The sequence below is a fragment of the Rhopilema esculentum genome, chromosome 19 (assembly GCF_057945365.1).
Source record: "Rhopilema esculentum isolate cy_ngs chromosome 19, ASM5794536v1, whole genome shotgun sequence".
Taxonomy (NCBI): Eukaryota; Metazoa; Cnidaria; class Scyphozoa; order Rhizostomeae; family Rhizostomatidae; genus Rhopilema; species Rhopilema esculentum.
This window is the reverse complement of record NC_142833.1, coordinates 7,852,221-7,879,617: the sequence shown is the minus strand read 5'-3', so window position 1 is coordinate 7,879,617 and position 27,397 is coordinate 7,852,221. Positions and strand designations below refer to the sequence as shown.

At 35.8% G+C, this 27,397-nt stretch overlaps 2 protein-coding genes across 12 annotated transcripts in view; one reads left to right on the top strand and one right to left on the bottom strand.

The window, feature by feature from the left end:
- The window catches only part of LOC135688582 (uncharacterized), a 43,006-nt gene extending 15,964 nt beyond the window's left edge, over positions 1–27,042 (top strand). For all 11 annotated transcript variants that reach the window (XM_065205496.2, XM_065205503.2, XM_065205500.2 and 8 more), the window contains 23 exons: positions 1,063–1,212; positions 1,979–2,011; positions 3,924–4,163; positions 4,391–4,525; positions 4,954–5,610; positions 5,954–6,037; positions 6,534–6,770; positions 7,386–7,538; positions 7,714–7,884; positions 8,095–8,265; positions 8,762–8,871; positions 16,375–16,442; positions 16,567–16,715; positions 17,158–17,454; positions 17,962–18,252; positions 18,567–18,872; positions 19,524–19,987; positions 20,586–20,680; positions 22,115–22,271; positions 23,337–23,403; positions 23,835–24,106; positions 25,041–25,203; positions 25,588–27,042. In XM_065205496.2, the coding sequence (XP_065061568.2) occupies positions 1,063–1,212; positions 1,979–2,011; positions 3,924–4,163; positions 4,391–4,525; positions 4,954–5,610; positions 5,954–6,037; positions 6,534–6,770; positions 7,386–7,538; positions 7,714–7,884; positions 8,095–8,265; positions 8,762–8,871; positions 16,375–16,442; positions 16,567–16,715; positions 17,158–17,454; positions 17,962–18,252; positions 18,567–18,872; positions 19,524–19,987; positions 20,586–20,680; positions 22,115–22,271; positions 23,337–23,403; positions 23,835–24,106; positions 25,041–25,203; positions 25,588–25,877 (4,760 nt within the window). In that variant the 3' untranslated portion in view covers positions 25,878–27,042. The remainder of the gene's footprint in view (positions 1–1,062; positions 1,213–1,978; positions 2,012–3,923; positions 4,164–4,390; positions 4,526–4,953; positions 5,611–5,953; positions 6,038–6,533; positions 6,771–7,385; positions 7,539–7,713; positions 7,885–8,094; positions 8,266–8,761; positions 8,872–16,374; positions 16,443–16,566; positions 16,716–17,157; positions 17,455–17,961; positions 18,253–18,566; positions 18,873–19,523; positions 19,988–20,585; positions 20,681–22,114; positions 22,272–23,336; positions 23,404–23,834; positions 24,107–25,040; positions 25,204–25,587) is intronic.
- Positions 9,045–12,946, bottom strand: LOC148957973 (uncharacterized). Its single transcript, XM_089114095.1, has one exon. The coding sequence runs from the start codon at positions 12,474–12,476 to the stop codon at positions 9,516–9,518; it is 2,961 nt and encodes a 986-aa protein (XP_088970221.1). The 5' UTR covers positions 12,477–12,946; the 3' UTR covers positions 9,045–9,515.
- Positions 27,043–27,397: the final 355 nt, after the last annotated feature.

Genomic DNA, 27,397 nt, shown 5'->3' with positions numbered 1-27,397 from the left:
TGCTAACCATAAAGAGATTTATATAAAAGATAATAGAATTTTAAAAGAGCCTAGGAATATAATGTGTAAGAAAGAAGAACCGCAGGATAGGCTGTCCTATTATTCTATTATTCTATGTCCTATTATTCTCAGTTCCATCACAATTATTATTATTATTATTATTATTATTTTGTTTTTTTTATTCTCATATTCATAGTCATCATTATCATCCCATTGCAATTATCTCCATAGCACCACCCACATCCCCTTACATCACCCACCACTCTTCCCTCCTCCACTTCCATCATCCCGTTTTTTCTCCACTGCGCTGCATTCACACCATTCAACATCCACCAATCCGGTATCACCATCTCACATTTCAAATTCATTCACTCGTTCGTTTCATTTATTCTGATGAAGTCCTGTATGCCGGGGCGAAATATAAGTATTCCTTAAATTTAATCGTTACATTGGATTCTCGTCGTCGTATTGCTTTGTTCCTGAAATTATTTAGCCAGAAAGCCTTTTATTTTTGTATTAGAAATGTGTTCCTTGATTTAATAATTCATCTATGTTTACGTTACTATAGCATTGCTCTTGAAAAAATTACTCATTGCAATGAAGACTGAGTTTCTTTTTCTCGATCATTGACGACGACGACTACATATTATGTTTAAACTAGCTTCAGTTATTTTATAGCAGTAGTAATATACAAAAATTATTTTTTTCTGAAAAAACCTAATTCATTTTTACGCTGAGTTCAGTTTCGAAAAAAAAATTTATTTTGAATATCATAGAATTTTACCCATATTATATATTTTCAATAAAAATATGCTTTTTCAATAAAAATATATAAAAATTCGCAAACCTACAAATCTACAAATGCGATGGCCAATTTTTTTCTAAGTTAATTTTTTTTGCCCTTTTTGAAAGATTTTTTGAAGCATTTTAATAACAGAAGATGACAAAAAGGATTCGTTTTTCTTTGTTGGTATCGTCTAAATTGTGATATTAAATTTTCAATATTTACCATACAACTGCAAAAAATGATTTTTTATCCCCCATTAATAATATTTGTTGCAGAGACCTGCGCTTCGTTCAATATTGGCGCGGATGGATATCTAAAAGTACGCGACAGTTCCGGTATGATGTTCTGCATGAAGGAATTTGAGCATGGCCCAAAGATTCGTAATTGTGATGGATCCCTGGCAAACTATAACTTCTACAACAACGGTAAGAATCATAGCCTTTTTTAAGGGACATCAGCTGAGAGGACAAGCCTTTGTTCAGATAACGAAATGGACAATAACCTGTTGCTTTAACCAATAGAAACTCACTATTGCAAAAAAAGCCCTCCTAGTTATAATAAATAGGGCAGGAGCAAATGAAATAACAAAGAAATCACATTCAAAATAGTTAGAGATAACTAAGAAACCAATATTGAAGAATACTTACTAATGCATGGAAAGAAACAGTATTTTATTAGAGATTTTTTAACGATTTTTGACAAAAAGTAGCTTGATTTTTATGTAGCTAAGCCGTCAACACCCTTTCATGTTTGGTAATGTGCTAGACAGCATCGAGACAGCATCATCCTATACACGTTTTCATGCTTTAAGTACCAGCACTATGCTACAAGAATTCCCATACTTCATAAACAGAATTTATTTCATTTTCTGGGAAATGTAAAGGGCATTTAACGAAATAGTTGGGAAGTTTGATGCTTATGCTAGGTTTATGAAATCTTCCCTTCAGATATTTCAAATAGACATGGTTACATAAAACGGTACTACAATGTCATAAAACTAAATAAATATATATATTCTGTTAGCTACTATAAAGTTTCGGTACTCCGGTACCTGTTTTGATTTTTCATGAATCAAAAATATTGTATTTGATTTATCATGAATCAGAAATAGTATATAACAGAGTTTTTAAAAAAACAATGCGTGGGTACATCGATTTTCATTTGAATGAAAATGCTGCACTATTTTTACAGGCACCTGTCACGACAGCAAAGCCGCCTCCACGAGTAAGCATATTATTCAATATTTATGTGATGCAAGTTACAAAATTGCTTTATAAAACTCAGGTTGCAATCAAAACTTGCACATTTCAAATTTTTAATCAATCTAAGTTCAAAACAATCATTCTTAGACATTTAATTGCTAATCGCAAAGAGTCAACCTTCAAATTATTCGTCTTTAAAGCAATCTTTAAAGCAGTTTATCTTAAATCAATTCATCTGCAGATGGGTTTTCTTCTAACAGCCCATTGTGAAATGAAATAACTTCAAACAACTAGTTTCAAATAGTGCATTTTTAGGCACTGTCAGTCTTATGCAGTCCATCTTCAAATCGTTCGCAGTTAAACTGTACATCTTCAACTCTAGTTTAAAATAATTCTTCTTCAGATGGGTTTTCTTCTAACAGCCCATTGTGAAATGAAATAACTTCAAACAACTAATTTCAAATAGTGCATTTTTAGGCACTGTCAGTCTTATGCAGTCCATCTTCAAATCGTTCGCAGTTAAACTGTACATCTTCAACTCTAGTTTAAAATAATTCTTCTTCAGATGGGTTTTCTTCTAACAGCCCATTGTGAAATGAAATAACTTCAAACAACTAATTTCAAATAGTGCATTTTTAGGCACTGTCAGTCTTATGCAGTCCATCTTCAAATCGTTCGCAGTTAAACTGTACATCTTCAACTCTAGTTTAAAATAATTCTTCTTCAGATGGGTTTTCTTCTAACAGCCCATTGTGAAATGAAATAACTTCAAACAACTAGTTTTAAACAGTGCATTTTTAGGCACAGTCAATCTTTAGGCAGTTCATTTTCAAATCGTTTGCAGTTAAACTGTACATCTTAAACTCTAACTTAAAACAATTCTTCTTCAGCTATCTCTAAAAGCTTTCCATCTTCAAGACATTTATAAGTAAACAGTCCATCTATGACATTCTATTTCCAACAGTCTATCCCAAGCACCTTGCTTTAGGTAATCCTTTAGGCAAGTTCAAACAGCCCAGCGGTAAACAGATCTTCTTTAAACAGACTATATTAAAACTGCCCACTTGCAAGCATTCCATATTCATAAGTTTCGTCTTCAAGCAATTAATATTTAGGCTGTCAATCTTCAGCATCTTCAAACATATTATATATCAGTCTACTTCCAGCAGACGGTCTTCAAAATTTTAATCCTCAAACATATCATCTTCAAAATACCTTTCATTAAAAAATGTTAGCCTCTATCGCTACTAAAGTTCAAAAGATTCTTGTGTGGACCTTCTATGTGTGGTTTTCAATGCAAATAGAGACAATCGTGCTTGATATAAAAATCTCTATACCGTAAATTCTCGAATTGCCCTCCCCCCTCGAAAAATCTTCCCCCTCACCTTTCGAATAAGTCCCAGCCCTAGAACTACAAATTGTCATTAAACCCATCCCCCTCGAATAAGCCCCAACTGCTTCTGTAAATCCTTGAATTGGCCCCCTTAAATTTGATGACTTTTGCCATATGACATTTTATTGAATTACCTCAGAAATTCGTACTTTTGATAAAAACTAATTAAGGCTCATAAAGAAGTTCCTGCTAAAATAAATGAGGTCTTTCAATTTCTTTAAGATTTCGATTAAGATTTTAAGATTTCTTTAATTTCTTATAATTTCTTTTAATGTCTACAATAATCGTATATGCCCCCCTTTTGAATGAACCCCCCATCAAAAAATATCAAAAATCAATAAGCCCCAGCGGGCTAATTCGAGGATTTACGGTAATTATAATTGACTTCAGAAAGCTAAGTAAAGCACAAAATTTGATTTTTTGTCTTGGTTGGTTATATTTGCAAATAATTTTTTTAGGTAGGTTTTAATTTTTTGCCTAGAAGTGCAAATATTCTTCTTTCTCTGACTTAAACAAAATTCTATTTTTTCATTTCTTCCAGAAATTGCACACCTAAAAAGACTTGTGACGGTAGATAATTTCGTATTGACCAATGATGGGAGCAAGCTTACATTAACAGAAAGCACAAAATCAGATACAGCCACAACACTGCTGTGGTATTCAAACAAAGAATTATACGCTCATGTTAATGGTGAAGAAAAATGCCTGTATGTTGACGAGCAAGACAAACTGTCGGATTTGGATGGAAAGGATGTCAAGTATGACAAAGACAATATCAAAGGTTTCATCCTTATTAAATTGTGCCAAAGCTGTTTTAGAGCTCTTGCGTTGGTTTTTCTGAAAATTAAAGAATAAAGCAATAAAGAGACGTAGATTTTAGATGTCTTTTTGTTACTTATGTTTGCTTTTTTCAAAGCCATTTTAGGAACGTTCAGAATAAAATTATCTTGCATGCATTTCTCTTTAAATATTTAAAGGCCCATTGCTAATCACGCGTCGATTTTCAAGGATGCATGGGTCAAACATTCCAATATCGGAGCGACATAAAGACATTTGAGCTATCTGGTACAAACTATTGTTGGAGAAACGAAGGATCTGCCCTTAAACTGAGGCTGTGCTCTTCAGTTGTAGTGTTTTCTACAAGTAAGATATACAAATTCTGCATTAATGTAGATCTGAGTGTAAATTTTTTCGTTACGTAATTATTTTTCATTATTCATCAAGTTGTTGAAGACAATGAGGCTTGTTATTTTTTTTCTTTTTGCAATTCAAGTATCTAGGCCGAAATGGCCCTTAACTGCTTACAGTACTACAGCGAATTACAATTTTATAATAAAATTCATCGTACTATTTTTGCACAGAAGGCCAAAAGGAAGTGCAATACAACAGATTTTTAAGCAGCAAAATGCCTAGTTCCACATGTATTTCTAATCATACCTTTTTCTCCTCCCTTTGAAATTGAGCTTATAATTGCAACTATTGATCAAATTTAACGAGATATATTCGTTTTTGCTCATTTTTCTATATGCCATTTTCTAACATTTATGTCTAGCCTTTTTGTTTTCTTATAGTGTCCGCACAGTGGAATACAGGGACAACATCTGTTTTGCAACTCAAGTCGTCTTCAATAGAGACGTCAATGACGTCATCATTGAAGTCAAACATGATGTCTTCAATGACCTCCAATGTGATGTCATCAATAACTTTGCGCGTGACGTCATCAGTGATATCGTCTGCTATGTCTTCAGTTGCTTCACAAAAACTTTCATTTACCCTATCCCCTGAATTGTCTTCAAAATATTCATCTGTTTTATCGCCTATATCATCAAAGTTATCAACGCGGCCGACTTCGTCAATGTTCTTTAAAACATCCACTTCATCTCCTGTGCATACCTCAAGTCTGAACAGTGTTTCTTCGCACTCTCTGTCGACTTGGTTACCTTTGAGCAGAATGCAGTCAGTCTTATCAAGTACAAAACAATCTAGTTCAGGGCTGACACCTGGTTCATCCACAACAAAACTCGTAAATTTAAAACCATCTGACATAAGCGAAGGAACAAGCATAGGATACACCGTACCTAATCGAGGATCAACTCTTAGCACCCAGGTTTTGGACAGCTCTTCCGTGAATATTTTACCACTTCCGGCTGGATCAAAATCATACAAAACTATTTCATTTTTAATACAACCAACAAAATCGAGTGGTATATCAGCCTCAACTTCATCAGGTAAAAATTATTTTTTAAATTTTTAGCAGCTTTTGACGTGGCAGGCAGCTTTGCGGGCTTTATCTACAAAATATATAAAAAATTAATAGCAACCTAAATTCCTTGAAAACTATTGTCTAAATCCAGGGCATTTAGTATTTCAGTTCTTAAGAAAACAAAATGTAAGAAACGTGACTTTAAGTAATTTGCTTTAAATAACAAAAATTTGGTAAATGTTCATTTTCTAACCTTTTCGCTATAAAATTATTTTATTTTGAATGAATTTTAAATACCAATATCTATCATTCTTTCTTGGTTATATTATACTTTTAAGATAGATATTGATAGCCATCTTCCTCCACAGCCAAACCGCAAATTGAAAAAATTTATCACAATTTATATCTGGCCAATCCAGGACAGCAATGTGAAGAATTTTGCCGATCTAACAGTACGTCTTTTGCCAGCTTATTTCATACTTTTAACCGTTCAGACCTTAACAATAAAAAATCTTTGCCTTTTGAAAACATGAACAATATTCATAACATTTCCATTAAATATTAATCCGGTTCAAGAGCATCAGATAAGACAATATTCGCTTTTCTTACTTACGTAATAAAAAGCTGTCAAGAAACACTTACACTAAATAAGTAACTTATAATGATAATATTGATGAATTGTTAACCTGTATATCATTAATACAGTGTGCTGTAAAAATCGAATCAGTCATAGAATTTCATCGTTAAAAAAGATTTATTTAGGTGCGTAGTTAAAGTCATGGAAGACACTTTCTCTCCCAGCCAATGGTCCGTATTTTCACAATCGGATGTATCATTTTACTGGTATGCGTTTCATTGCTTCTCTGCAAGCTTTCACCCTTCTTGCTCGATTTTTAAAAAACCATATTTTGTGTTAATATTGAAAAAAAGTAAATTGCTTTTTTAAAGAAATGTACTGCTCGTCACAAATTGACACTGGAAATACAATCGACGGGTTCTTGAGTAACGGAGTATCGTGTAGCTCTGATGGTGCCAGAAAGCAATGGACGAATACATTTGATCCTTTCTATAACACAAGCAATGGAGCTTGCTATGGATATTTATTCGTGAACAGAACTGTTCCTTGCTACATTGAAAATTTAGCAGATAGAAATGTCAGAAGGCTTTGCAGATGTGTCAAAAATGGTACAATTTTTACTTCACTATCTTTAAATGCTTTTTTTTTATTAGCCTAGAATTTGTTATATAGGAGAGCCAAATAGCCATTTTTGATGCAAGAATATCTACAACCCAACAGACGTACTTGACAAAAAGATATGAACCAAGAAATTCATCATTAAATACACGATCACAACAATTACCATTCATGTTAAATGTCACCCATTTTATGTACTTTTACATCATCTAGTCAGCATTTACGCACTACCTAGAGAGTATAAGGCGGTGATTGGTTGATGACTGATGCACAACAAAGCAAACAGATGTGACTAATTTGCTACTTATCATCCATCTCAGCTCTTTAAGAACATCAAATACAATTAGTTAGAAAAGTAAAATTCCTTATTGTGCCAATTCATACCTCTGCCGCTTTGTTATTTTTTGTGGAAAAATTTAACCCCAGGTAAATTTCTCGAAATTTTGCCTTTTCTAGCTAGTCTCTGACGCAAAATCTGCTTTATAAAGGAGGGACTTATTTTTTAAAAAATTTAACGATCGATTTTAACTTTTGCCTAAAGTTATCATTATGCTCTTTCATTATCATTGATAAGATTCAATTAGTATTGAATAATTGCTTTTTAGCTGATGAAGACCATTTCAGCCCATGGATGCCTTGGTCGAAATGCACAGCATTATGCAACACAGGGAAGCAAGAAAGACAAAGAATATGCAATGAATTTCCGTGTAATGCAGAAAGTCTCGAAACAAGAGAATGCAACACTCAGCCCTGCCCTGGTTCGTTTTACAGCTCCTCTTTCAAAAATCAGCATTGTTTCACTTTGTTCTAATTACATTCTAATAAAATGAGCAGCATTTATTTTATAACAAACAGATTCACAGCAAAATTCTAACTTTGTTCGCCACATTCTGATTTTGATCTCAGTGCCCCTTGTTTCTCTATTTGCAACAGTAAATGGTGGATTCTCTGATTGGTCAGTTTGGTCCGGGTGCAGTAAGTCATGTGGTGGGGGCAACAGGAACCGCACGCGGTCGTGCAGCAATCCGGTACCAGAATATGGAGGATTAGACTGCTTTGGGGATAAGCTGCAAATTGCTGTGTGCAATGTCGGTTACTGTCCGGGTAAGGCATATAGAAACATTTCCTTTGACACAATTTAGATCGCTAGTTAAAAAAGTACATCATGAATCTTCTTCCAAGATACTACGATTGTCCATGTTTTGAGTGAAGCGGATAAAATGGATTGCAACTGATGATAAAAGTCTTGATACTTCATTCTTATGACCATCTTTTGAGACATCATAACCGATAATAAAATGATTTATTTTAAAGTCGATGGTACATGGACAAAATGGACAGAATGGTCAGCCTGTGACAAGCCTTGCAATGGTGGTTGGTATAGGAGATGGAGATATTGTACCAACCCGGCACCACTTTACGGGGGAAGAAGCTGTGATGGCGACTCACAAGAAAGAGTTCCTTGTAACCCACATACTTGCCCAGGTATGGAATTGAAAATGATTTTCTCTTCTAGCACACGTTAGACATAAATAAAGCTTTTACATATGGCGAATAATTCAGACTTGGTAGAAATGTGTAACCGGGAAGAAGTGCTTTCTCTCATTCTAGAAAGCAGCTTTTATCGCATTTTGAAAACTTTCATTTCAAATTTTACATCAAATAAGAAACAATTTAGCTCTACTTTTTAGCCCCCTTTCTTTTGTCACATTGCCGGCGTCCTTTGACATTAATTAATGCTTCATATGTTCAAAACAAATTATTATACTTTTAAAAATAGCATCAGCTGTATTGTGGAGGATCTTGTTCTATTTTGAAAATTGCTTAAACAAAAGCTTTTGCTCCTTCTTATTTGTTGTTATTTGGAAGTTTGATAGTAAAAAGGCTTATTCAAAAAGTAATTTTATTGAACAACTTCAAATCATAATGACTTCGCTCGTTCTCTTCAGGAACTAACTCATTTGCACTTTATCTTTTTTAGCTGAAAACATTACAGCAGTTAATGTGCGGTTTGATAAAATATGGAAAAAAGAACTTGGAATTACTGGCTCCAGGGAGTACCAAGAATTTTACAACCTGCTGAAGACAAATGTAAGTTTTTAAGAAAAATGACTCTCTACGTTACCGAAGCAGAAATACTTGAATTCAGCTATTTGAATAATATTACCATGATCCCTTTCTTATAAATTAACATACATGAATTTTGAAAAACATACTTTCCGATAAATCGATTTTTGCTTAATATCAAAATAGGTGTCCATACTTTGTTTTGCGATGAAAGCGTCATGATCCGAAGATTGATCATAGAAAAATAACTCTCCGATTATGAGAGCAATAATAAGTCTTAATAATAATCGTCTATCGTCGAAGAGCGTAAAGACTAACTATCGAACTAACTAATACTACTACTCAAATCGTACAAATGCTACTTTTATACATTTTAAATGGAAAGTTCCAGAATAAACAAGAAATCACGGGAATTAATAGGTCAAGCAGTTACAAAGGAATGCCGCTTTACGAAATACAAAGGAATGACGCAACATTTCTATAATTAGTTCATTACGAAGCTTATTGTTCTTTTTTATTAAGTGTCTACTCAGCATGTCTAATATCTTTATTGTTTTTTTCTGTCAATGCGTTCATAGTCGCAGCAGGATGCCAGCGTTCTAGAAGTTTCGAGTCGTTTTCTTCTGTCCATTCTCCCCCTCTTTGATGAAAACTGTCATCAAACACCACTATCCACTACTGAACTCAAGGGGACACAGTCTTGAAATCGGTCGTTTTATCTCCTTTGCTCCTACTTTCACTTGAACTACTCGAACATGTCCATCGCTTCCTGGGAAGACTTTTACTACACGCCCCAATGGCCAGTTTCCTCTTGGGGTATCTGGTGATATTATCAACACAACATCATTCACCTTTAAATCGCCTTGTTCTTTGTTCCATTTACGGCGCGGCGATAAAGATGGCAACCACTCCTTCATCCACCGCTTCCAAAAGTGACGTACTAGCTCTTGCACTCGTCTCCATCGTCTTGAAGGATGGTAATCTTCGGTGTCGACTTTTTCAAGATATCCCTTTCGTAGATATTGCTGTATAATCTCATTATAGCTATTACCCAGCTGTTTGTCTCTCAAAAGTCTCTTCTCCGTGTTTGCTAATCGGTTCAAAGCCATTTCGTAATTGTCATCAAGTTTTCTTTCCTTTTTCCATGGTATTCTAATTTCATACCTTCCATCATGGTATTCCAATGAGTTCTTCACCATTTCCAGTGCTTCAATGTCTTCAGGGCACATCAATGTCTTGTCTTTTATACTTTCATCCCCTTCAATCTCCCATAACTTTCTAATCGTACTGTTTATCTTTATCAATTCTCTGTCGTCTTTTGGTGACATCACAAAGTTGGTTGAAATAACTTGCCCATTGCAATCACCTACACAAGTCCACCCAAGTGGTGTCAGCCGGGCCACTGGTTCATTTGCTTTCCCCTTTACCTCTCTCTGTGCACAGTGAAGATCAGCATGGTCCACACCAATTAAGATGTCAATCGTTGGCTTTGGTCCAACACTGGGAAATTTGATATCTTTTAAATGCTTCCAGTTGTTTGCCATTTTTACCCAATTAACAGCTCTCAAATTGCCTGTAACTCGGTTGACTGTTAATGCCTGGATCTGCGTTTTCAGCTTTCCATCCAAGGACTCAAGTTGAAATTCAACTGGCATTGTCTCAAGAGAATCAGCTACACCATTAAGCATACTGACTGTTACATTTTGCCGTTCACCTTTCAAGTCCAGTTCTGTTGCCACATCGCTATTTAGATAGGTTTTCGTGCTTCCATCATCTAACAGAGCGTTAACCACAATCTTCTTATTGCCATTCTTTAAAACAACTGGAACAGTTCTTAGTGACACAAACTTTACTTCATCTTGTTTTTCTTTGGACAATGTTGAAGTATGGGAACTTTCCACTGACTCCCCCTCATGCCCTTTCTCAGTTTCTCTTGTCTTTACTTTGTCAACCACATCCTCTTTGTTCTTGTGAAGGAGACGATTATGTGTATCAGTGCACCCGTCGATACCACAAATTCGACTATTTCTGCATGCTCTTGCCAGGTGGTTGCTTCTCAAACACTTAAAACAAAGCTTCTGCTTCTTTGCAATTTCCCATCGCTGGTTCACTTTTTTGCTTTTGAAGGCACTGCAGTCCCATATCATATGATCATTTTGACAAACGTAGCATTTCCTCAAGAATTTCAACTTCTTTGATCGGTCATCTGCTCCAAAGAATGAACTGCTAGAGTTTTTGGGTCTTGTAACCATGTTCTTATGAAAGCCGTGAATTGTTTCTGCGGCTGCTACTTGAAATTCTGCTTCCTCAATAATAAACTGTCGCAGCGTTTCAACATCTTCATTCTTTTGATGCTCGTAAACCCAGCGCTTAAATCTTGACAGCATTTTCTCAGTCATTTTTCTCAACAACTTGTGGTACAAAGTTCCACTACCAAGTTCTTCTGTTCGTTTTGCTTCACGAAGGTTAGTAACTGCTACATCCAATAAGTCTGCGAACCTTTCTATATCTCTCGGATGATCTTCTCTGATAGGTTTGAAGTTGTCCAGTTCGTCCAGGTAGATCATCACTTTCCGTCTTGTCCCACCATATTTTCTTTCAAGTCTTTCTTTTGCTGCTTCATAGGCGAATGCTGAATGACCCAGACCATCAATTGCACTAAGCGCTTCGCCAGAAAGATATTGACGCAGTTGTAGTAGCTTGTATTCAGCAGTAGCAGGTGCTTGATCTATACAGGCTGTAAATGCTGCCTTCCACATCTCATACGTCTTTTTGTCACCATAAAACACTGGAATTGACACTCGTTTTAGCTGTTTCCACAGATCTTGTCCAATATCTGCAGCTTTACTGTTAATATGCCTTGCACTTTGAGCCTCTTGTTCGTATACATTACGATTATATGCATTTACACAAGGTCTTTCTATCATAAAATTTGCCGTTTCATTATCAGCTTCTCCATGGCCCATACCAAGTTCCGTTTCGATCTCTGTTTCAAGCTGCTGATGACATTGCTTTGTCTTTTTTGAAGCTTCTTGTAGCTTTATTTTTTGGGCTGCCAGTTCTTGTTCTAGCCTGGTCTTTTCAGCTCTGTATTTTTCTTCCAATTGTTGTTGCTCTTGTCGCAGTATATGTTCCTTAGCCTGGAGCTCTTCTCTGACACGTTTTTCTTGTTCACGGGCTCTAGCTTCACTGACGTAGAGCTGACTCATCTTACTTGACACTCTTGTCCCAATGCTGGATCCATCTCCTTTGTGACTTGCGAGATACCCATTTGCATCTTTCATAATTTTTTCAAATTCGTTATTAATCTCTTCAATCTCGTTGTTGATGAGTTCTACATTCTCATTATCATTAAATTTTTCGTATTGATGTGATAGTTCAACAAGCACGTTGATTACCTGTTCTTGTTGATCAGACAACTTTGCTCTCAGGCTTCGTACTTCATTTTGACTAGATAACTCATCTTCGGCAATGGACTCGATTAGTTGATGCTTGATGCGAGTGAACGATGATTTTTCCACAGCTTTCTTCCTTTTCAGTTTCGATATTTCAGCTCGAAAATTCATTGATTGTTCGTCTTCCTCTAATTCTTTATTCTTCTCTTTACGGCCCTTCTTTTTTCCAGCCATTTTCCTCTAATGATTATCATTAACGACTTGAACTTAACTACCCTCTGCTACCAAATTATGATCCGAAGATTGATCATAGAAAAATAACTCTCCGATTATGAGAGCAATAATAAGTCTTAATAATAATCGTCTATCGTCGAAGAGCGTAAAGACTAACTATCGAACTAACTAATACTACTACTCAAATCGTACAAATGCTACTTTTATACATTTTAAATGGAAAGTTCCAGAATAAACAAGAAATCACGGGAATTAATAGGTCAAGCAGTTACAAAGGAATGCCGCTTTACGAAATACAAAGGAATGACGCAACATTTCTATAATTAGTTCATTACGAAGCTTATTGTTCTTTTTTATTAAGTGTCTACTCAGCATGTCTAATATCTTTATTGTTTTTTCTGTCAATGCGTTCATAGTCGCAGCAGGATGCCAGCGTTCTAGAAGTTTCGAGTCGTTTTCTTCTGTCCACGTCATCTTAACCACATAAACCACAAAGAGATTTTCGTATATAACTAAGACCCTGTTTACACGAGAGAAAATGGAACGGTTCCAAATGGAACCGTTCCAAAACTAGTACGGATAGGCCTTGCGTTTACACGGGAACTGTTGGAACCGTTCCAGTTTGGATCTGCTATCCGTGCTCTTTTGGCTCCGCTACAGAAACGGTTCCATTTGGAACCGTTCCGTTTGGCTCCCGTGTAAACGGGCAGAACCGCATGGAACCGAGCCAAAAGAGAACGGATAGGAATCGAGGCTACTATGCTATGAGATAGAGGCTAGTTGGAAATGATTTCTTTGTTTGCTTTATTGCTGCGCGCCAAAAAAGAAGAGAAAAAAGTTGATTTGTTTACGATCTATTTCATACATACTTCACGATGAACCGATTAAAGAATACTGTAGCATCAATTTTCTCAATTTTATTGTCAGTTTTGGTAGCTAAAGTTGAAATTATCAGTACTTTGCGTCTCTTTCATAACTTACGACAGCGAAGAATTTTGAATATGATAACAAGCATCGACCAGCGTCAGAGTATTTTCAGGAATTTAATGGCGATGAAGAATGCTCGCAGAAATCCAAAAAGAAGGTTCTGGATCAGGCCAGGGCGAACGGATGGTTGGTGGCAAAACTTTGTAGACAATGTTGTTGTACCAGAAGAATGGAGAGAGAACTTTCGCATGAGTAAGAACAGTTTTCTTCTACTGTGTAACAAGCTAAGGCCTTTTTTGGAAAAACAAACTACAAATATGCGCCAGTCTATATCTGTAGAAAAACAACTAGCAGTCACATTATATTACTTGGCCGACGAGGGCAGATATTGAAAAGTTGCTAATGCTTTTGGCATTTCAAGATCAGCTGTTTCAAAAGTGGTTAGAAAAGTATGCCATGTTATAACAAATGAACTAGGACCAACATACATCAAGACACCTCAAACTGAAGATGAAGTACAGTTTCTTACTGAAAATTTCTATATGCATCATGGTTTTCCTCAATGTTTGGGTGCAGTAGATGGAACCCATGTATTTATTCGTCAGCCTTCAAAAAACCCAACTGACTTTTTAAACAGAAAAAACAGATATTCCTTGAATGTCCAGGCAACCTGTGACTATCGGTATTGCTTTATAGATGTTGTAGTAAAATGGGCTGGTTGTGTGCATGATGCACGAATCTTTGCTAATTCTGCAATAAACAAAATGTTACAAAATGGTGATATTCCACCATGTCAGAAAGAAATCGTTGAAGGTCATGACAGTGTCCCTGTCTGTCTCCTTGGTGACCCAGCATATCCACTTCAGCCATATCTCATCAAAGAATATGCCAATGGAGGTAAAACAATTGATGAGCAATTTTTTTGTCATCGTCTCTCGTCTGCAAGAATGGTAATCGAATGTGCTTTTGGCAGACTCAAAGCAAGATTTGGAGCACTACGTCGAGAAATGGACATATGTCAGACCAGTCTGTCAGATGTGATATACAGCTGCTTTGTACTACACAATTTTTGTGAACTTCATAAAGAAAGAGTGCCTGAGGAACACATAAAAGCTGCTATGAATTATGATAGAGATTTTCAGCCAAACTCTAGTGGAAAAAGAAACAATTCAGGAGAATCAGAAGGCAAAAAAGTCAGAGACATCTTCAAATTATACTTTAACAACAACTGACATTTTAAAAACTTTCCAATTATTAACGTTTAAACATTTCATCCCAAAAACAGTTTATCTTAGTTTTAATGATACAGTTTGTTATGTTGATTTCCATTATTTCTAACCAAGTTAATTTTGTTTAGAGTTAAAAATCAGTTGAATCAATATAATATGATACTTCTTAATTAAGAAAGCTTGTTTGAGTTTCTACAATAGTGTGCTAGTATGGAAAAATTGTAAGTAAAATAGTTTTTTGAGTTACAAATCAGTATAATGTGGCTCTGAACTGTCTTCATTTCTGTTAGTGCTTCGATTGTACATTATGTTTTGCCACTGGTTCCCATTTCCTTGCCCTTGGTAGTAATTGGGTGCTGGATAAAACTCTTGCATTGGCTGAAACATCATTTGCATCATTTTAAAGCCTTCTGACATTGTCTTATTCAAATCTTCTGAAAGTTGCCTAATTGTTGAAGAGAACTGTTTCTCAGAGGACTCAAATTGAGCAACAAGCTTCTTTTTCAATTCTATGTCTTCCTTTCTCATCTCAGCCTCTTCTGTTGCAAAATTTAAAATCTTCTCTTGGAAAGTAGTCTTCTTGATTGACTTGGAATTTCGGCGGTCTTTTAACAAATTTGCAAGTTCTTCTCTCCTAAGCTTCATTTTCTTTTTTAATGGTTCACAGGATATTGGTGAATCTTCGTCAATGTAATCAATATTCTCTTCATTGTTGCCAGCAATACTTGATCCCTGAGAATCCACTTCTATAGGAGAATTCTCCTCTGCCAATATTTCTTCATCATTTGCGGGATTATTTATGCCTGTTGTTTCAAAACCTCCATCAATGCTTGTTGCTGCTGGGCATCCAGCCCATATTTCAGAACACTCCTGGTAAAGAGAAGACACTATTCTGCCACCACCACTTTTTCGCCCACTGTCGAGTGCTTTTCTGAAACTATTTTTCATTTTTTTCAGTTTCGAAGAAACTTTAGAAGCGGAAAATTCTTCTTTGGTTTCTCCTCTTGGAAATTCATCAGTAACTTCATCTGGATAGGCCTCTTGTAAACGGCATGCCAAGTCTTCGTACTTGGAGCGAATGGTTTCCCAGTCCTGTCCAGCTGCATATTTGGCTGTTTTGTAGTCCAAGACAATTTTCAACAATAGTGCAGTTTCTTCTTCTGTCCAAACGAAAAGTTTCTTGGTAATGTTTGTTGCTGCCATGTTGATAAAAATTGTCGTAATCGAGTCGAATGATGCGATTTACAAGTTTTGGCGCCAATCGAACAGAAGGAATTACTGCGCATGCTCTCCCTCCTCTGAAGCAATTTCTGGAACAGTTCCAGGATGCCCGTGTAAACGCAAGCAGAAAAAATTTGGAACCGTTCCAAACGGCACGGTTCCAAATGGAACCGTTCCATTTTCTCTCGTGTAAACAGGGTCTAAACTTACAACTCAACATACTTATATTAAACAAAGTATGGAGACAGATACAAAAATATAAACAAAACAAAACAAAACAAAATAAAGATCTTAACAACGCAAAAAAAAACATTTTTTAAAGCTGAAACAAAGCAAGGCACATAAAATAATACTGAGTGCGAAAAAGCATAAAATTTCAGTTCATAAACGACCTGTATTCCAATAATGAAAGATTACTGATTTTTATAATCATATGCGAATGTATTGCGGTAATGAAAGATTACTGATTTCTGAATAAGTCAAATACTCTTTTGACGAGTAATCGTATATCCCTTTTGCAGCTTCTTTCACTGTATCAGGATGAATCTTTCAACAGATCGTACCTAGATTGCTCAATCAACACCCTAAGGTAAAATTATTTATTTGTTTTTTGATAGCATCCTATTACAAAACAGTAAAAGTGATAATTTGTAATCCATGTAAGCACACCTTTAGCAAGTTGTATCTCTAAACAGAGAAGCTGTTTCTTTTAGCAATGGGAGCATTGTGGCAACATTTACACTGTACTTTACTGGTCTCGACTCATTCCAGATGCTTTTGTTGCAAGATGCGGTAAAGGAAGACAAATACATTGGCAAGCTTAAAATCCTGAGCTCCAATGATTCTCTAACATCAACTCTTGGTGAGAAAGATGTTATTCTCTTTCCAACATTATGATTAAAAAAACCATGATATGGCTCATGAATGTTTTTGTTAGCAAAATATTTTCATTCTTCTAATAGGCCTGTATGTATTGAGCCTAAACAATTTTCAGACATCCCTTTATCCATGCAAAGATGCCTGACTGAATTTTGAAGTACAAAGGCTATTTTTCCTAAGGATATAGCATTTTCATAATAACCTGTGATGACAATATCCTACATTCGAGTTGTTGATATAGAATTTAGACAGGCTTGAAAAAAGATAGGGAAAGTAGTGAAAAAATGCTTACGGATCGTTGTGGATCGATAAAGATTATTTCTATTGAGCGTTTTTCTTTATCCATACTTTCTCTTTTTTGTTATATGTCTGTTAAAAAGAATTTTACTCAATCAATGTTTCCTTATACCTATCATCCGTTTTAGTTCCATCTGCGTCGCCAATCAACTTTACGTTGAGTGCTCCTGAACCTAACATGGTCATGGCAAAGTGGGAACGAGTTGCCACTAACCACCGTAATGGAAACATAACTGGCTACATACTGTTTTATAAAGAAAAGCTCCTCAGAGCAGAGCACTACCAAAGCATTGCAACCACAAACCTTACAGTGACTTTAAGAGGCCTTCTGTCATACACCGAATACATGTTTCGTGTCCTCGCTTACAACGAAAACGGAAATGGACTGGCGAGTGATGCAATGACAATTTTCACGCAAGATTCAGGTATACAAAATATGATTAACATGGAGTGATTGCAAACGATGCTTAAAAGCAACTTTATGAATAACTACTTTGCAGTAACGTATTTCAATTCTTCCATTAACGTCATATGTAAATGAAATTTAGAATTAAGTTTTTGTAAATTTTTCAATAGTATGACAGCTTAGAGTGGCACATATCTTTCAAAGCCTTTCGTCTATTTGCTGTGCTTTCGATATTAATAAGGGTGGGATATCACATTCGTTAGCCACCTGCCAAGGTATTTATTTTCTGATTTGTAAGGTTTATTACAGTTAAAACTGTGATAATTTTTTCCAGCTAAATACGTTCTGTGTTAGGAAGGGAGGAATGTCATGGCATTCCTTGAATTTGATTAATAGAAATTTGTCTATATTCAGATTTATATAGCAGCCTCTAACTGGCGCACTAACGCTCCAAATCTTTAAACTTACATGCAAGATTAAAGCCCTTTTTCTGTCTTTATGCAATACAATGTTTTTCTTCTGCCAGTACCAAGTACACCTCCACAGAATGTTCAAGCAATTGCAAATTCACCGTTCACTGCTATCGTAAACTGGGAGAACCTCAAACAAAATCAATGGAATGGCTATCCAATTGGCACACTAATAATTTACGTTGACTTAAAGGGACAGAAAGCCAATCGAACTGTCCCTTTTCCAGAGTCTTTTGCTAAAATAGGAGATCTTCATCCGATGACAGCTTACTTGATTGACGTGTGCGCAGTGACCAGAAAAGGAGCTGGACCTTGTCGAAGAGTCCAAGCAACCACGTTAGCAACTCGTGAGTTTGATTCTCCTCCAGTTTTCAAATTTGTTGAGATTAGAACTACTATGCACTCCTCAATTCTTCAATAAAAGGCAATTATTGAATAACACAACAAAAAGCAGACCAAATTTGATAAGCAACATTTCTGATTATAAATTTTGGGTCACTATCCAAGGCACTGTGGTGCCTTCATCAAAGTGTTACTTAGCTTGTCCTGTCTTTAAGAGTGAAACTAAAAAGAAGGTCTGGCTTTGATAAATTATTATAGATGTTTATCTTTCGTAAACTCTTTTTATGTGTTAGTTATTACAATCCTAATCTCTTTGCAGCACCAACCATATCCCCAAGTAACATAATGATTGCAAGTTTGATGAGCCACAATTCAATCCAAGTATCATGGCAAAGACTCAGCTCTGAATATGTTTATGGAGATTTAAAAGGATGCAAGGTCATCTATCGATTAGTGAAACTAGGAGGCAATGTCATTGCTACTTCAAAGAAAGAGACTAAAATCATCCATCCTTCTTTGACTCAAGCCACTTTATCTGAATTGCAACCAAATGCACAGTATAGTGTCAACGTTCTTGCATACAATCAACATGGTGATGGAAAAATGTCGGAGACATTTACTGGAGGTAAGCAAAGTGATGTTGCGAATTGATTTAGCTATGCTGGTATATAGTTTAATGTACGTAATCAATGTCTGGGGTACCTTGATTTTCTCACTGGTTTATGTCAATAAAATTTTGCCTGATACATTGCTCGAAATACATAAACTCATAAACAAAAAATACATAAACTCTAACTTTATCTTTATCTTGATTAAGGAGTTTTGAAAATGTATATCATTTTCGGATGTAATGTTGGCTACACAAACAATATTGTGAGGAATTTACTGTCGTAAGAAGAGACAAAATGAATGGTTCGAGGCGTTAAGTGTATTTTTTGCTATTAATCATCAATACATAAACTCTAACTTTATCTATAACTCTTTTAAAAGCTTTGAAGGTGCATCTCATATTCGGAGGTCATGTATGCTAAACAAACAATATTGCAATGAATTCGTTACTGAAAAAAGGTACAATATTGTTCTGAAAATGGCATTGTTTGAAAGAGCAAACAGTGAAGTTTTACATTGATCGCGAAAAATTCAGAGGTTGGACTAATAATACCTTTAAGAATACCTTTAAAAATACCAAGCCATTTTTTCCTGTGTTCAATTGTCGTTTAAAAACTCCATACTTTGGGTAGAACCTCACGGTAAAAACATGCCTGTATCTTTGTAGATACCTGTCCCTGTCCAGAGGTGATCTATACAAATTTTGCTGCAAGTGCTCCATACATGTTTAGAGACAAAAATGGAGAGATTAAAGGACTTATTGCTAGTATTCTGAAAAACATGACATCCTCTGTCTGTGGAACATGTAAACGAGCGCCGATGAGTGTTTTGAGTTTTAAAAGCAATGGAAAGAATGGCTGGGCAGAGAAAAGATCAATTAAGGAGATGAAGATGGACATTGATGATTATGTTCATATGAGTTTTCCTATTTTCGGCAACAGCGAGCTGGATCTGTACAATGGATACGCTTTTGTTCCTCTCTTCAGCCATCCTGGCGTGATTTACTTCATTATCAAAGATACCCTGGCTGAACAAATTCGAGGAATGATACTGAATGTTCTAAACACCTGGCCAATATTCTTAATCAACATGCTATTAATTATCCTGTCAGGATTTTGCATATGGATATGCGTGAGTTTTATTTTGTAAATTTTGTAAGTTCAGTTTTGAAAAATTCTGAGACAGAAACTTCTAGCTAAGAATTTTGATATAAAAATTTATGCTCAATGGAGGACCACATAATTTGAATATCAAAATTTCTCAAACGATTTTTGACTAAAGTTGAAGTTGAATTGAAATTTATCAATCTGATAATAGATTCCAAGATGCAATGTTCAATTGAATGGCATTTTTAATGATTTGGGTACGAAACTGTTTATGGCATTTAGTAGAAAACATCATAAGAATAGAAATTTGATTCAAATATCGCATATATGATAGACTAATTGTCGTATCGTGACGTATCAAAGGATCTAAAAACTGCAGCATCTGAGCTATAAGTTTTGAATCAATGAAAATCATCTTGAGCATGGAAAACTGACTCAAGAACTTCGCATTAAAACCTATTGAATCGTGCTAAATGAATGCTTTGTCGCTTGCATCAAAAATTTTGGATGCCTTAAAGCTCAGATAAGTTGTGTAGGGATAAATATGTAAAACATATACAATTGAACTTAAACAAACATATATTGAACTTGAAATTTTCACTGAGAAAGGTGTTTTGTTCTAGGATTGGAAGTCCAATGCAGATGAAATTCCACACGGCTTTTTTACTGGCATTGCTAATGGTTTTTATTGGTCTTATGTAACTATGGGAACGCATGGGTTTGTTTTTTAAAACGTCATATCTTATTGAGGCATTTGTAAAACATTACTTGATAGAGTTTGTAATGAAGGTTGTAGAACAATTCGAGGTTTTGTATCGATTTTAATGTACTCCAGTGCTCTAGATAGGATGATATTTTAAAGTGTCGACAATATTTAAAGGACTCCAGGGGCGAAATATTAGCTACTGTGAATTTTGCCTGTGTTTATTGTTGTTTGTTTTCGGCGCGTTGTGATGGTTCTTATTTTCTACATTTTAGAGTAACTTTGTTTCGGAGAAGACATGGTTTTTGGTTAGAGTAACCGTTATGTTTTTGTGGCTTCGTCAAGTTTAGAGGGACAGCTATTGTTGTATTTTGTCGGTCGCCATTGTTAGAGAGAGAGTTTGCGGAGTTTAATTAAGATATTACTTGTTAAGTTCAGATATACATCACAAGCCCGTATAAGACTATGAATATAAATACCTCATCTGCTAAGCTCCATTAATAATAACAATGGTAACAAAGGGAAAACACGACTTGCATGAGAACAAAGATCTGGATCTAGTGTCCTTTTCATAGTAGAATCCTACATCTATAGTCTGATGTGTGTTTACTTACTCTAATGTGTGTGTGTTACTTATATGTGTGTTATAGAGTAGTTACTTACTCTATAGTGTAATAGAGGCTAATAGAGTAGTTACTCTATTAGCCTATGTTTCGCTATTGCTTCGCTTTACGGATGCCGAAAATGGTGACCAATCGAGTATGTTTAATTTCTCCGTTTTGTGCTTTTAATAAATAAAAGCGACAATTTTTTCTCTTGGATAGATGAATTACTGTCTTCAGAGGTTTCCATTATTGCAAACGTCAGTTGCTACCAATGACAATCCAATGTTGTTTTTCTTCAAAAAATAAGGCTGAGAAAATCTCCAAGAGAATATTCAAGCGTCTTTGTCAGATATTTTCTCATCATCATTTTCTAGACACTAAAATTTTTTTGAGAAGTGGCTTTAAAAAAACATTTTCGGAATGTCGTCCCAACAAAAGTAAGAAATTTATGTATACCTTTCAACACCACTGTTCTATCATAAGGTACCCGTTGCCGTAAAGACAGAGCTGTCTAAACTTTTGTTTGTGCAACAGGATGGTGTAAACAACAGTTTCATTCTAATGCGTTGGTCGGCCAACTGTTCTTTAGACGTTTGCGCGAAGACTGGGAAAACTTCAGTCGAAGATTTGAAATTAGTGTTTAATGTGAGGGTTTACATGTGAGCTTGAAATGCAATCATATAGCAAGGATGTGCAAAAATATGAAAAATGCTCCCTCCAAATACTAAAATTTTGCCACCATTTTAAATACTTTGACTGTTTTTTACTACTTACAGAAATCATGGAATAACTCAAGAATTTCCAAAAGAAGAAGCTTTGTGCTGATTTAATTACTATTTTCTAGATATGGTGATATCACACCGAAAGGCATCTTGGCCCGGCTATATGCTGTTGTTTGGATTCTTATAGGCATCGTTAATCTTAGCATTCTGACTGGTGCCTTGACCACAGCAATGACTGTTGCGCAAGTCTATGATAGCTCTATGATTTACAATGTTAAGGTAAGGCGGCAGAGTTAATTTAAGTATTGCATATTATGTGACGTATCTAGGTGTTTGGGATGGGGAGCGGACGCTTTACATGATTACAAAGACAAATGGGTGTGGCCACTAGCAATAGACATGTAATATGTAGGACTGCATTGTCTACCGCTCTGAATTACTCTCCTCCACACAGGCTATTGGGAAAAGAGGGGGACGGAGAAAGAAAAGGCACTACGTAAAAAGGAATAGGGGAGTAGCTGCGAGAGAGAAGGCTTTTCCACAGCTCCGCCTTTTCTCCCTCCATTTTTTCTTCCACAATTGCTTCTGTGGAGGCGAGTAGCTGTGAATTACAACATTCGGAATATTTCTGTTAGATTCTGTATATGGTTTCAAACACGGCTTTCTTGAAATAATGAAATCACGAAAAAAATACATGCAAAAAAGGGGACAATAATCATTTCGTATTGTCAAATATGGACATTAAGCATTGTTCAAATCTCTACATCAATGTAAAAAGTTCGTATTTTTGGAGCAATGCATGATACTGATTAGTTTGGTTCGACAGCGAGAGCATATAACAAAACAGTTATCCATATTTCACGGAAACCTATAAGCGAATACTCCTGACACCAAATCGATGCACCTGAATAGAGTGAGCATTTTTTGATTCCCCTATTGCAAAGACGTGAGTGCTGGCTATCAATTCAAGCTATTTAAACAAGCTTAAGTGGACTATATGGAATTTTGTATTTATTTAGTTGCAAAGACTTGAGATTGAATTTGGTATTTATTTTTAACGATATATCAAATAATAACAGGCAGTTTATGACAATACTTGCCAAAGAATTATTTATTTCATTCAAGTGCCAAAACATCGATGCAGAAAGTCTGATAGCTTGTAGTCCCAGATATGCAAAAGGAGGAGCAAGGAGTTCAGGGAGCCCGGGGGCCAGGGGGTTTCCGGCGATCTGAAAAGCGTTGTATGCAAGATTTTCCCGGAGTGTACCCTAGCCCCCCTTCTTTCCATTTAGCAAAAAAGTGGTCGTAGAAAAACGTTATAATTAGGCATTGCTTTTCCCCTAGGTTGCTGCAGTTCAAGGTTCTGAAGCATACAGAATTGGTTTACATAGAAATGGAAGGGTTAATGAAGGTAAGTAAAGCAGAGCCATGTTTCTACAAAGTAGATAGTGATTATGATCGCATGTCTTGCTCCTGAAGTGGCTTGCACGAAAGGCTAATTTTCGCACGACATAATTTGGATGTGAAAAAGACATCCATCGAAGCATCTAAGCTAGAAAAAATTTGAAAAAAAAGCTCTAAAGGACAGAAGCAAAAATCACATAGAATTGTAATATTTGCCTAAGTGCTTTCATGCCAGAAAATGCTTGTATACTTTTGGGAAGACGAGTGATGTTAATCCAATTCTCTGATCACCTGCAGATTTTTTATTTGCATCCCACCTTCGAGCATTTTTTACCCAGTATTAAAGTTGAAAATATAAATTAGCTGAAAAGCATAAACTGAATCAGTGCCAGTTTACCTAGCACTCTTCTGTAAATGGTATATTTCTGCATTCTTTAGAAAATCAATACAAGACAATCGAAGAAGTGTCATCTGCCTTAAAGAGGAGAGAAGTGAGAGGTGCCTTGGTTGATGTTTACTCAGCAGCAATGCGTAGTGACCTATTCGACCACCCTGACATTGTCGCCAAGAAGAGGGTTGTGTATCCAAATGCATATGGGCTTGTGCTTACTGGTGAATTGAAGAATGCTGCTTCTGCGTTCAGAGATTACCTTAATGTTAACGTAGACAAATTTCTCGAGGATACAAGGAAAAGAGCAGCTGGCTTAGAGGTGCAGGTTTTAAAAATTGTTAAAATCAAAAGCAAAAAGTGTGTTAAAATATTGCCAAAGATAATTTTAAAATATTCACAGATTGAAAGCTTTAATATAGCCAACTTAATCTTTAACGACTAAAATGATTGCTGGAACAAGTTTTGAGAGTCAAATATATACTTTTCTTCTAATAGGATAGGGAAAAGCACAGTGCTAGAACCTAAGGAATGAGAACATCTCGCTACAAAATTGGCAAATAGGCATCTTTCTTAATGATAAAAAACCATCAACATACTTTTTTGATTGAGATCCAGTCAAAAAAAATGCTACCCTGGGTGCCTGATCACTGTTCGACTATCTCTTTCACTGAGGCTCTTGTTGCCAGGGTAGAACACTGCCAAACATTGTTTAAAGGTCTCTTTTCAGAAAGAATTGTCTAATTTGATACAAACAAATTCTTGCAAAACTCTTGCTGTTGCTGGTGACGCGTTTCTGAGGCGCGACTCTGCAAGATAGTCAAGAACAAAGTCTCCGTGCATATTGTAACGGCTAAACTTTTTCCTTTTTACGCCAGACTTGCTCTATTGGTCGTAGTTCATACTGGCTGAATGAGCTGGTCATCTACTTGGCTCTTTCATACACGATGTTTCATCATTGGAAAATGCATGTAAATGTTTCCTCCCTTAAAATTTTGGAAAAGAATCAAATATCTAGAGCTGCAAAAAGCACAACAAGAGATAACCTTGATTAATTGAAATGATATCGTTAAAACAGACATTTCAAGAATAGCTCAACGACTGCATTCAAAGAAATAGATGCTGCAGATCAATCTCACAAATTTGCATAACTTTTTGGGCGCTCCTTGATCGTCTCTTTTTGTTTTTGGTAACAACAGAAGCATACCTGAAATAATTAACTTCTGATTCATTTCCATAAAATATTCTCCTTCTAGGTAAATAAAGAAACTGGGGATACGGTTGCAGTTTTTGATCCCGAATCTGAAGTTTTTCAAAAGACCCTGTTGGGCCTTTTTGCTGGCCTAGTCATTTGTTTTCTAATTGGGGCCTTGAGCAACTTCTACAAATCTTCGAAGACAAAGTCATGCATAGCGACTGGTGCGTAAACTTTTAAATAAAGTGATAAAAAGTTACTTGCAAACTTGTAAAAGTATTATTTCTAAACTGCTTACTGTCCAGGGCAAAGACAGAAGAGGGCTGTGAGGCTAAGCCCCCCCCCCCCCTATGTTGGAGGAAAATGCTATTGTTGGGTCATATATATATTAAAAGTTTCTCTGGCCTCGGGCTTGTTACCGTAACTTTAATATCAAAATCATCTCGTTCTTAGAATAACAGCCGGTCTTAAATAAACGTCTCATGGATTCATTTTATAGACACCGGATGAAAGTTTGTCTTATAATTAATGAAAGTTGAAATGCAAAAAAATCATTCATAGCAATGGCATCACCGCGTACAAGCAAAATTGTGCTTTTCCCCCTCTAGAGACCTCCCCAAGTTTCAAACTGGTCGAGGATATCTGCAATAGCAGTCTACTAGAACTGCGAAGATCATTCAAAGAAAAACTCGACATTCTTGAGAAGATGCAACTTGATGAGCGGATAAAGAGGCATAACTTGGCAAAGCCGTCTAAATACTTACTATCCACGGTGAACTGCAAAGAGCGAAGGTCAAGTTTGTTTGCTGAAAAAGAAACAAATGTGGAAAGCATTGCTTGCACTTGCGATGAAAACTATGGACATGCTGAAGTAGATGAACCCAATGCAAGAACTTAAGAGGAGAAGCCCCGATCAAAACACGTCATTGTGGCCTACCGTTCTCTCATCGAGTTCCAATCTTTTTTGCGAATGGAACAGTGGTTTTGTACAATCAATAACATTGAGCACATCTAAATTACCTATTTTCGCATTATTTTCAACCGTACACTCACTTTTTTTATAAAAAACAAATGGCGATGTTGAGTACTCCGGTTTCTTAATGTTCTGGAAATTTCAATACTCATTGTTTCTTAAGAGTTTCCTAATTATAATGTCACGAATGATGGTATGAAATGTTCGTGACCTTTTCTTTCATGAGATTCACTTCCGTTCTGATGCTGACGTGGGAAGTATATTTTTATCCCTTGCGTCTTAAGTTCTAGGCCATCAGGGCAATCATGTTCTTATATTTTACAAAATTTCGTTGTTCTCAGTTTTATCATGTTTCAATAGTTTCTTAATTTTTTTGCTTCGAGTATTGAAGTTTCTTAATATTTTCTGACTGTCCTGTACTCGTTTCTTATAGCCAGTTTATTATAAAAAAATTGAGTGTTTTCTGAAGATGCTCGACAACTTTAGTGAATGGATCACTTAGGCCCTTTAATTTTCAATAGGTCGAAAGCCTTTTTAGCCTTTTTTGTGATGTTTCAGGCCACATTCAATCATTCTACAATGCGCCTTAGTTGACCAATAGAAGTTACCTGAGGTCAGTTTCCAATAGCTTCTGGTATTTTCAATGAATTCTCTTATCAATCAAATCTTTGGTGGTACAGTTATACAAAGTGGCTATGTAAATAACAAAATTTTAAAGCATGTCCAAGTTTTTCGTCTGATACTCTTCAGAAGGTAAAACTTCAGAATATTGATCGAAGATTCTAAGCAAGGAAAGATGCATCATGTAGCCAAAAGGAGTAGGCAGTAAAAGAACTCTAATTGGCTTATTTCGATCAACAACTAGGTATATATATTTCCTAACTTAGAACTTTCGATCTTTATACTATGAAGAGTGTCAAAAAAATGTCTTAAAATGTTTGCTTTTTCAAGGCAATTTTAGATATTTTATTTCTTTTCAAGCTTTTATCGTGAAGAGACTAGTAGCCTATTGCTAACTATCTTTGTACAGAGAGAGCTGATATACTTGCAAAAGTTTTTATCATCAATATTAGTTACCTCGAATACGAAATTTTCGCTATTATTGCTTCACGGCTCCCAAAAGCCTATTCAAAGGCTAATGCTATCGTGCGCCGTCCGTATTAATAAGGTGGAACATTTTGCAATTTTAAACAAGACAGATATTTCCACAGTAGGTTACTACTGGCTGCTGACATATACTTTTGCCAAAGGTTCTATTGATGGCATAATGTATGTTGTAGATTTTGATGAAATGTGAGGTACAGCACTTATGCTGTATATGAACGATATTATATGGAAAAACAACTCGATCGGATATATCTGCTGATCAGGGGGCAAAAGGGAGGGTAATAACAAAGAACACACTTGCTGTGAATTGTCAGCTGCAAGTTCTTCTAGAAAATCAA